The following is a 10,234-nucleotide window of genomic DNA, read 5'->3' on the forward strand; positions in this document are numbered from 1 at the left end:
TGAATAACCATTGATGTAGGAGAGAAAGAATCCAACACAACGAAGAGGAAAAACAATGATGAAATAAATGTGCATAAATTTTAAGTCAAATGTGCATAATTTTAGGAGAGAGAAAGAGGAACAAAAGAATGTATATGAATCTATAGAAGAGAGATGTCGAGGAGGAGAAGAACAGGTTAAAAAAAACATATAATACTGAAAAATGAAATGTACATGATTTTCGAACTAAATGCGGCAGATATTTTAGACTAAATGTGCATAATTTTACAAAAATAAAATTTGATTGTTGGATTAAATACATGGTCAAGATTCCTAATATATATATATATATATATATATATATATATATATATATATAAGTTTGTGATATATAAATATGGAGGTGTATTAATTTCAATATAATCAATCAACTAATTTATTAAATCAAAATCATTTCAAATTGAAATCAATAGCATATAAAAGATGGAGAAAGAGACATATGTAATTATTTTTCATAAATCATTAAATTATTAGCTAATATATTAATATACTATTATATATTAGTATTGATGATGTTCATATGTTGAAATTCAATTAATTAATTCATTTGGATAATGATTTTTTAATTTATTATTTGCACTCCTTAGTTAAGGTATTTTCACAAAAACTAATTCATTAACTAAATATATGTTTGGCAAAATTTTTTGTTTTCATTTTTTAAAAAAAAAAAAAAAACTAAAAACCGAAAACAGGAAACAAGAAAAAGGTGTTCCACTTTTCTGTTATCAGTTTTCAAAATTATAATGATTTTAATAAGCCTTTATATATACTTTTGAAAAACAAAAAAACAAAAAACAGAAAATCACAGTAATGTCAAACGAATCCTAATTTAAATCATGCATTTTTATAAAACCGCATAAAAAAATTGGGCTAGCTTAATTATTGCAGGCTAGCAGGGAAGATACATGTAAATTTTTGACCAAATCACAATTGATATGACGGGAGCTAAGGACAAACATCTTTTTGGTAGAAATCCCTTCAATTATTTGCGGCTTTGTATGATTAATTGTTGTATCATTGTATGCAATTAAAATCTCATGCTTTATCAAATGAAGACAATTGTTCCGGTCTTTTATCTTTTCCAATTTAGTAAAAAATAATATTATTGGAGGAACAAGCTAAGATTATAATCATTTATTCACCTTCAATAATGGAATCGCTAAGGACCTGTATGATGATTGTAAGCTTTATTTCGTGCATTTGACCGATAGAATCTTCAAGGACTTGCAATAATAAGTATCTTGTCATGCACGTATAACATCCCTTAATCCCTTTTAATTTAATTGTACATTATTAGCTAGTATCCATATGCGATGTAGTGAGGCAAATAGCCCTATTTTTCTAAAGGTAAGAATAAAAGGGAATGTTAGGAAAACCATCCGCATAAGGGAAACTTCTCTATAGTGTGTTATATGAAAAAATAGGAGGATTAACTAGAGCTAGTTATTACAAGTTAAAATGTCCTTATGAACATTCACTAATGAATAATGACCAACATTAGCTATCCAACCAATTACTTGAGTTACCAAATGATATATGTGTTGAATAATAGTGCTCCAATCAATTTATTATCTTTATCAACTACTTGATGAGAAAACGAACAAACCATTAAAGAGAAACAATAGTCAATGCCACACACCCATACCAACTCAACCTATCCCAACTTGACAAAAGCGCTTTATTTTTAAAAATTATTTTGCACAAAACAAACAATAAAAAACAATTCTAAAAAACTAATTAAAAGCCCTGAATTTTGATACATTAACATTAATAATTTTCTCCGGACTATTTTATCCCCATGGCATCTTCAAATAGTATCCCCAAATTGTGTATCCAGTAGTGGGAATCCACCAAATTGATTCACAAATCACAATGGAATCCAAGCACGAAAGCACTAACTATCCCCCCTTTAAAGTTTGTTCCCTTCTCATATACCTGCAACTATTGATAACTTTAAGAAACAAATTATTCAACTTTGATTAATTATGCATAGATTATTCTAACTTAATTATGCAAATATTTCGTAGTGGATAATTATATAGCAGCTCGTCGATTCTCCGCATATAGATGTACATGTAGCACTTCACTACTTCCTAGTATATAATATTGATATGATAATGTAATTGCTAATGCCATTGCAACCTGATGAGCTACTATACCACCAACTACACACTACTACTAAGATATTAGTGTAAAAATAATGATATGTGTTGATGAATTTAATGATAAAGTTTTGAAATTAACGATATAAAAAAAATCACCCCCCACATCCCCCATTCATGGTACATTATGGTTCACGTTCATGTTCATGAGATGGATCTTCTTCACATAACAACATCATGGTCCATTCTATATTGAAAAGTATCAGAATTATTTACTTAATCCATACCATTTCTTACCAAAAAAAAAAAAAAAAAAAAACTTATCCCATTACATACTATATGCCTAACATTACTTTTAAAATATCATGAATTAACTGTATATACAAATGAAGTATTATTTGAGGAATTTCATAGGGTAATAACATTTGTAAATTTTTGTTAATATGAAAGATATAAACCTATCAAAATGTGTATATAGTTAAATTGTTAAATAACTTATATCGAATGCGTAGTTTTATTAACATTATTTGCATGTAATCATTAAATGTGTTGAATGTTGTGTAATTATGCAATGTCCAAAACTTTAGTTGAGCGACTTTGATTTAGTGATTGTACGGTAAAAAGATATTGACTTCGATCTTGAAACCTAATAGTCTAATAAATTCTAAATAGAAAAATTAAAACAAAAGGAAATGAAAATAGTAAATGGCTTTAAATATTGAAATAAACATAACCTTTTAAATCAATTTAGCGAATTAAAGAGACAATTTTAAGGCTTTTAAAATTAAATGGGGGAAAACATATGTAAAAAGAACATTTTAAGATATATAAATGTCCATGCACTATTATAAGATTTTTGTTAACCATTTTATAATTAAGGTAGGGATAAATCTTAGTAATATATACTCCGTATATTTTACTTATATAAAATTATCAGTATCCATACCTATATACGAAGTATTTGTGTTGTATACTATATTTAATTAGCTGTTGGTTATATATATGACTATTATATAATATATAGTTTTTGGCACAATGCTTAACTTAGGAAAATATATGTTCTGGTAGGTCAAATATAAGGTTAATATTGTGTCTATAGATTTAACGAGTGCGACGGGTAAATAAAACATGTATATATTAGATTGATTGTAGCTACTGATGCGGATGGTATGATAAGAAAATTTTAGTTTTTCTCAACGGGAGATATGAATAAATTAGTCCACTTCTTATATAGCTATGTGGTGTATTATTCAATTATTTTTCAATTAATAAAATAACATTATAAAAAATTAAAAGAAATTCAAATAACATAAAATACTATTCAAATAACGTTCCTTTAATTTTTTTTATTGACCATTAGTAACCAATAGTAAATGAATTACCTTTGTTTTTATTTTTATTTTTCCTACGGGTTTAATAGTTTGATTTATAAACCGTGCTTCGCACGGGCAATATGCTAGTTACATACTATATGCCTAACATTACTTTTAAAATATCATGAATTAACTGTACAAATGAAGTTTTAAAATATCATGAATTAACTGTACAAATGAAGTATTATTTGAGGAATTTCATAGGGTAATACTAGGAATCACGACATGCTAAAGGCTACACATACGAAGGTAGCAAATTAAGGAAACAAAACATAATATCTCTATTTCTATTATATATTAATCCTTTTTTGTGTTAATCTATATCTATATTTATACTTAGTATTTAAAAACACAAACCATAATTTTTCATATGACACATGTCATCACAAGTCACTCACTACCACACATGACACATGTCACCCCTTTTAATTTTTTAGTTTAAGTCTTTATACATTCTGTAACTTGCAAATTCAATTAAGAAACTGAAGTGTTTCATTTACATCATAATAAAATAAAGTTGAACCAATTAATATACATCACATAAACATATGAATTGAATTATATAAAAATTGTCTTTTCAACTAATAGACTTAAAGTATAACTTAAACCAATATGTCATTTCATATCCTATAGTCTTCATGTATATATATGTAACTAAATTCTTTTATCTTTTTCCCCAGTTCTACCCTCATTCATTTTTTCCTTTTAAGTTTTAGCAATGAAACAATTAGTTCGTATTTCATATCACAAGTTTCAACTACTGAAAAACATATCTACATATGAAATAACCTAAATATGAACCCGTGCATCGAACGGGCCAAAATGCTAATTAGTTTCTAAATACCCTGTTAACATGTCAGTCGTTTTTGCTCCACAATATGTAGTTATATATTTACACTTTTTACTTCACATCTTTTTTTATTTATTTTTTATTTTATTTATTTTATTTATTTTATTATTTTTTTACAGGCACATTCGTCTACTTTATCTACTTATTTCTTAAACCATTCAATTATATAATTACACTCAGAGAATATGGGTTTAAGAATTTGATTGATTGACTCACTCTCTTACCTCTTTTTTACACCTAACGACATCTACGTTTCCTCTCCGGTTTTTGTAATATTTGTGCAAATAGTAAATGTTAAAATCAAGGAGAAGCTAAGCTAATCATAGGCCCTGTTTGGTTTGATGTAAAAGGTTTTCGTGGAAAATGAATTTTTCATTTTTTTCCATTTTCCTTTGTTTGACTTGTTAAGGGGTGGAAAACAATTTTTCCAAGGGTGGAAAATTCCATCCTTAATGATGGAAACCATTTTCCTTCCCAAAACAAGGGAAGCCACATTTTCCTCTCTCTTCCTTACCTCCTTTTTTTACTTCCCCCTCATTCATTCTTACATTTCCACTCTTATTTTTTATTTTTCTTGGACTTTTCTTGTATGCAATCAAACAAAGGAAAACTAATTTGTAATTGTGTTTTTTCTTGAAAATATGTTTTTCATGAAAACTAATTTTCCATTAAAAATGTTTTACATTAAATCAAACGGGGCCATAGTGGAAAGGAAAAATATATAGGCTTCTCACATATATTAAGAGGATTGTTTGGGCTACATTCGCCTACATGCAAAAGATTAGGAGGTTACATGCATGTCCCTAAATCAAATGACATGCATTGGGTAAAGTTATTCTTTCATTGTTTATTAAGAGTTGATGTATGTTTCTCAAGTGTGTCAACTAATTTTTACATATAACTATATAAGGTAAGTGTGTCAACTAAATTTGCATATAACTATATAAGGTAGGTAAATCTACAAATATCTATATAACATAACACTATATATTAAATAATTGTAATAAAAAGAAGATTGACAGTATAGGACTAATAGGAGCTAAAGTTTATTTATACATATACTACTTTATTACCCTATTCATTTCCTTTTTATTAGTCCATTTGACATAATTCATAAATAATACAAAATTAAAAACTTTAATTATGACTATTTTTCCTTTATTAATATACGAAGTATATGAGAATACTATTGTTGGAACTTGTTAAATTGTCATATAAACTGTGGTTTCAAAATATGTATTACGGAGTAAAATTTGGTAATTAAAAATGTTATTGCTAAAAGATATGGATCGGGAAACTTGTAAAAAGTGGGAAAAATATTTGTAAAGGGTTAGGAATAAAGAATTAGATAGGATGAGGGGGAATTGGAGGAGTTTGAAAATGTGAAAAAGAAAATTAAACAAAAGAAACCCTGGAAATGTAATGGAATTACCGAATTAGTGATAATTGATAAAGGACTATACGGGCCCGATACACCTGATAATGGTGTCCACGCATACCATTAACGCTGTCGCATAGCATAACACAAACAAGCCAAGCAAATTAAAGGCAAAGGCAAAGGCAAAGCAAATTAATTAAAGCACTCTTCTTCTCTTGCATTGCATCATCTTCCAACACCAACCGCTAATTCAATTAGGTGGTCAACAATGATTTCCAATCTACATTTCCCCAAAAATCATCTAACTACAATACCACATAAAGATGCCTAATTATAGTAAAGCAATTTCCTCCCCGCACAACACCTCTCTTTTGCCGCACTAATATTGGCTAGGTAGATTTACTTCACCTTACTTATGTTTATCTCATCTCATTTGACCTGAAAAACCTAAACTTAATTTTTTTTATTTGACTAAACTTAAATTTATACGGATTATGAACGCTAATTTATTAGGAAAAAATATATCAAGGTGACAATGTGTATTCTATTAATATTGTAATTTTCATAAGGGGAAAAAATGATAACAAATTAAAAACAACCATTCCAATTTAAAGTTACACAATTTTTATTTTATTTTATTTTATTTTATTTTTGTGGCAAAGTACTCCAATTTAATATTATGGAGTATATGTCTTTCCTCTAATGGTCTCCACCAAATCTACTACTACCTTTTCATTATTTAATTTTTTATATTACATATACTTTTGAATAAAATATTTTTTTTGGTGTTCTACCCGATTCGCGTAGATCGGTGTATGTTTATCATTTTCCTTAATATTTAATACCCCAATTACTTCTATTATATCTTTTTATTTGGAGTTAATTGATTTTTCTAAAACTATATTTGATGATCAAAGTATAACACTTAGAAAACACAAAAATGCACTATAATTTCTAGGGAATGGGAAATGTAATTTAAAATTCAATCAAAGACTACAATAATGCTTTGAATTTGGAAAAAATAAAATAAAATAGATACTATCATATTTGAAAGCATTTTTTTAATTACAAAAGAATAATAATAAAAAAAAAACATAGGAGTATATATTTTGTATTTTAGCTTTTATATAGTAGTCTTTAATGTGAGGTCACTTTAGAAAAATCACGCGAATAAATTTTTGATAAATTATGTTTATCTTTATTATAACTTTTGCATGCATTACATGTATAAAAGGCTAAGCTAGTCAGTAGATTTTAAAGTAAATAAGGAGTAGGGAAATGATTAATGGAATAGTATTCTGAAATAGGAAATTAAAATGAATACGGATAAGGGAATCTAAATTAAAATCAGAAATGAGATGAATTGAAGATGCATGCATAATGCATTAAGGAACATGCATACGTGTATTGGGGATTCACATCCCACCAAGTGAGTCTACTTTTCTCGTGTATAAGAAGGCTCATTTCTACATTTGGTGCTCCTCATCCCCTGCTTACTTGTCTTGTCTTCTCTCTTACTTACTACAAGCTACTATAAGAGAGAAACCAGTTAATTAGAGCTTAAGAATACATACCTATATTGAGGAAGTAAAGAGAGGGTTTTATAATTTGGCAATATTACAAAATGGGAATCAAGTCAATCGCCGCAAGTATTACAAAGATCAAGGCATACTTGGCTATAATTTCACTCCAATTTGGGTATTCTGGGATGTACATAGTAACAGCGGTTTGTTTGAAACATGGGATGAACCATTTCATCCTCTCTGTCTACCGTCATGTTTTTGCCACCCTTGCCATTGCTCCTTTTGCCCTTATTTTTGAAAGGTATCTACAACCTCTTTTTTTTTTTTTAAATACTACCTTCATTTTATATTATTTGCAACGATTTAACGTTAATAGTTATAAATATATGAAACAAAGGTAGTACATATACAAGTATAATTAATTTCATTTTTAGCATCATTTTTTATGATACAATTTTAACTAATTACGTGTTTTAACTTGTGCAGGAAAACTAGGCCCAAGATGACCCTCTCAATCTTTCTCAAGATTATGTTGCTGGCTTTTCTCGAGTATAGCTCTCTAAATTCACTAGCTAGCTAGCTAGCTTTCCCAATAGAATTTTCAATTAATATCAATAAACTATCTTTTAATTAAACTACACATTAAAACAAATAAGATCCCATATATAAAATTGTTTTATATTATTCACAAATTTCAGGCCTGTGCTAGATCAAAATCTATACTATGTGGGATTGAAAGATACATCGGCAACACTTACATCAGCCAGTGTCAACATCCTCCCAGCAATTACCTTCATCATGGCAACAATTTTCAGGTACGACGTACTTGACAACTAATGAAGCAATTTTTTTTTTTTTTTTTTTTTAAAATTCTGAAGTTGGATATTGATATGTTTATTATATACTCCGTAGCATAACTGTACAAGTACTCCGAGATTTATGTCTTACGTGACTGCGTTTGATTTGACAAACTACATAGGATTAAATAAAGAATAATAAATTGAAAAAAAAACCAAGAAATATGTTCCCTTTATTTTCTTTAACTAGTCTTCTGGTCCGTGCAATGCACGAATTGTTTATAGATATATAATATAATTTTTTTATTTTATAATATGTTTTTTTATTGAAAAATGAATAGTTTATAAAGGAAAAGAAAGGGTGAAAATTAAATATAATTGTAAAAGATATTATGTTGAGGATGATGGTTAGTGTTTTTAATTACTAAGTATAGATAGATATAGGTTTAGATTTGTAACACTCCACTTTGAAGAAGAGATTTAGGTAAAGTATAAATATACGTAATACATAAGCCTTCTCTATTCTTGGTACGTATAAAAATTATAATTCTAACAAAGTCAAAGTTATATTGCAAGTAAAAGAAAAGTTGTATATGGATGAATTTTTTTTTTTTCCAATACTAGAGGGGGACCTTTCACTGGGGCAATTCAGGGCTTGCCCCCGTAAACTATTATAATTAATCAGTTAATGAACTTACATAACCTATATTTACTTATAAAATATTAGGACATAGTGATTAGTTTTGAGTAAAAGGTTAAATATTTAAATCTCGGCCCCTCTAATATTTTTGGCCAAGATCCGCCACTGTTCAATACGAGTAGATATTACTATACTCCATATATATTTCGTATTGTACTAACACATGGACTAAATAGCTTATTTGCAATGGGTTGCATATTTTCGTAAATGTCTTTAGTGCGCGTGATGTGGTTTCAACAAAATGACTTTTTTTAGTATCAACAATTTTATCGGGAGACACTTTATTTAACTTTATATGAAACCATGAAATGACAAAACCTCTAACCCATCTCTCTTGTAAAGGCCTTTGTATTTTCAATCATGGCTAAGATATTTGGTGATCGAATACGATAAAATTTAATGTGCGTGCCTGAAATTTGAAATAAGGTTAATATAAACGAATAAGAACTAAAAAAATATATACTAAATAAAAAAATCTACTCATTTGTAATTTTTTGAATGCATGCTTGGATTTATATTTGTAAATGCACTTTAATCATTTTTTTTTTCTTGGATGCGGGATACAACAATTTGGTAGCTCTATCTTTAAATAGTATTAGTAAAAAGTTTAAAAAATTATTTTATTAAAGCAGATACCCTTAATTTTGCTGTTGGAGTGTTGGTCATAAATTAAGCAGTTATTTTGATTAATTTCAACTACCAAATAAAGTACAAAGGTTAAAATAGTTAAATGTGGAATGACCATGATTATAGGCTGGAGAAGGTTGACATAAGGAAGTTACCAAGCCAAGCCAAGATCATAGGAACCATAGTGACTGTATCAGGGGCAATGGTAATGACCCTTTACAGAGGACCAATCATCAATCTTTTTGGAAGACACGGAATTGACCACCTTCACTCCGCCACTGCTGTTGCTGCTGCTACTCCATCAACTCAACATTGGATTATTGGCACCATATGCGTCCTTAGCAGCTGCTTGGGATGGGCCGCTTTCTTCATCCTCCAAGTAAGGTCCCTCACAACTAATTTAATTATGCAGATATTTATTTATAAAATACGATTAATCTCTAAATTTTAATTAATTTTGATGGCCTTGGTGGTCGGGTTACATACAAACAGTCATTTACTCTGAAGGAGTACCCGTCACAACTATCTTTGACAGCATGGATATGCTTCATGGGATCATTAGAAGGAGCAGTCGTATCACTTGTCATGGTAAGGGACATGAAAGCTTGGGCACTTGGCTGGGACTCCAGACTTCTTGCCTCTGTTTACACGGTAATCTTTTATATTACTCTATTAGTTGATCAACATTCATTTTATAGAAAACTTGATGGTAATAATTAAATTAAATTTGGTATTTATGACTGATCAATAATATAATGCAGGGAGTGATATGCTCAGGGATTGCTTATTATGTGCAAGGAGTTGTTAACAAGGAAAGAGGACCCGTTTTTGTGACGGTTTTCAGT

At 28.8% G+C, this 10,234-nt stretch overlaps 1 protein-coding gene across 1 annotated transcript in view; it reads left to right on the plus strand.

Moving 5' to 3' along the window:
• Positions 1 to 7,069: 7,069 nt before the first annotated feature.
• Positions 7,070 to 10,234, plus strand: part of LOC110714030 (WAT1-related protein At4g08300-like) — a 4,223-nt gene continuing 1,058 nt past the window's right edge. The window contains exons 1-6 of the mRNA XM_021892490.1: positions 7,070 to 7,566; positions 7,752 to 7,814; positions 7,964 to 8,080; positions 9,516 to 9,768; positions 9,882 to 10,040; positions 10,151 to 10,234. The exon at positions 10,151 to 10,234 is cut by the window's right edge and continues 68 nt beyond it. Coding sequence (XP_021748182.1) covers positions 7,367 to 7,566; positions 7,752 to 7,814; positions 7,964 to 8,080; positions 9,516 to 9,768; positions 9,882 to 10,040; positions 10,151 to 10,234 — 876 coding nt within the window. The 5' untranslated portion in view covers positions 7,070 to 7,366. The remainder of the gene's footprint in view (positions 7,567 to 7,751; positions 7,815 to 7,963; positions 8,081 to 9,515; positions 9,769 to 9,881; positions 10,041 to 10,150) is intronic.

Source organism: Chenopodium quinoa, unplaced genomic scaffold, assembly GCF_001683475.1.
Source record: "Chenopodium quinoa cultivar QQ74 unplaced genomic scaffold, ASM168347v1, whole genome shotgun sequence".
Classification (NCBI taxonomy): domain Eukaryota; kingdom Viridiplantae; phylum Streptophyta; class Magnoliopsida; order Caryophyllales; family Amaranthaceae; genus Chenopodium; species Chenopodium quinoa.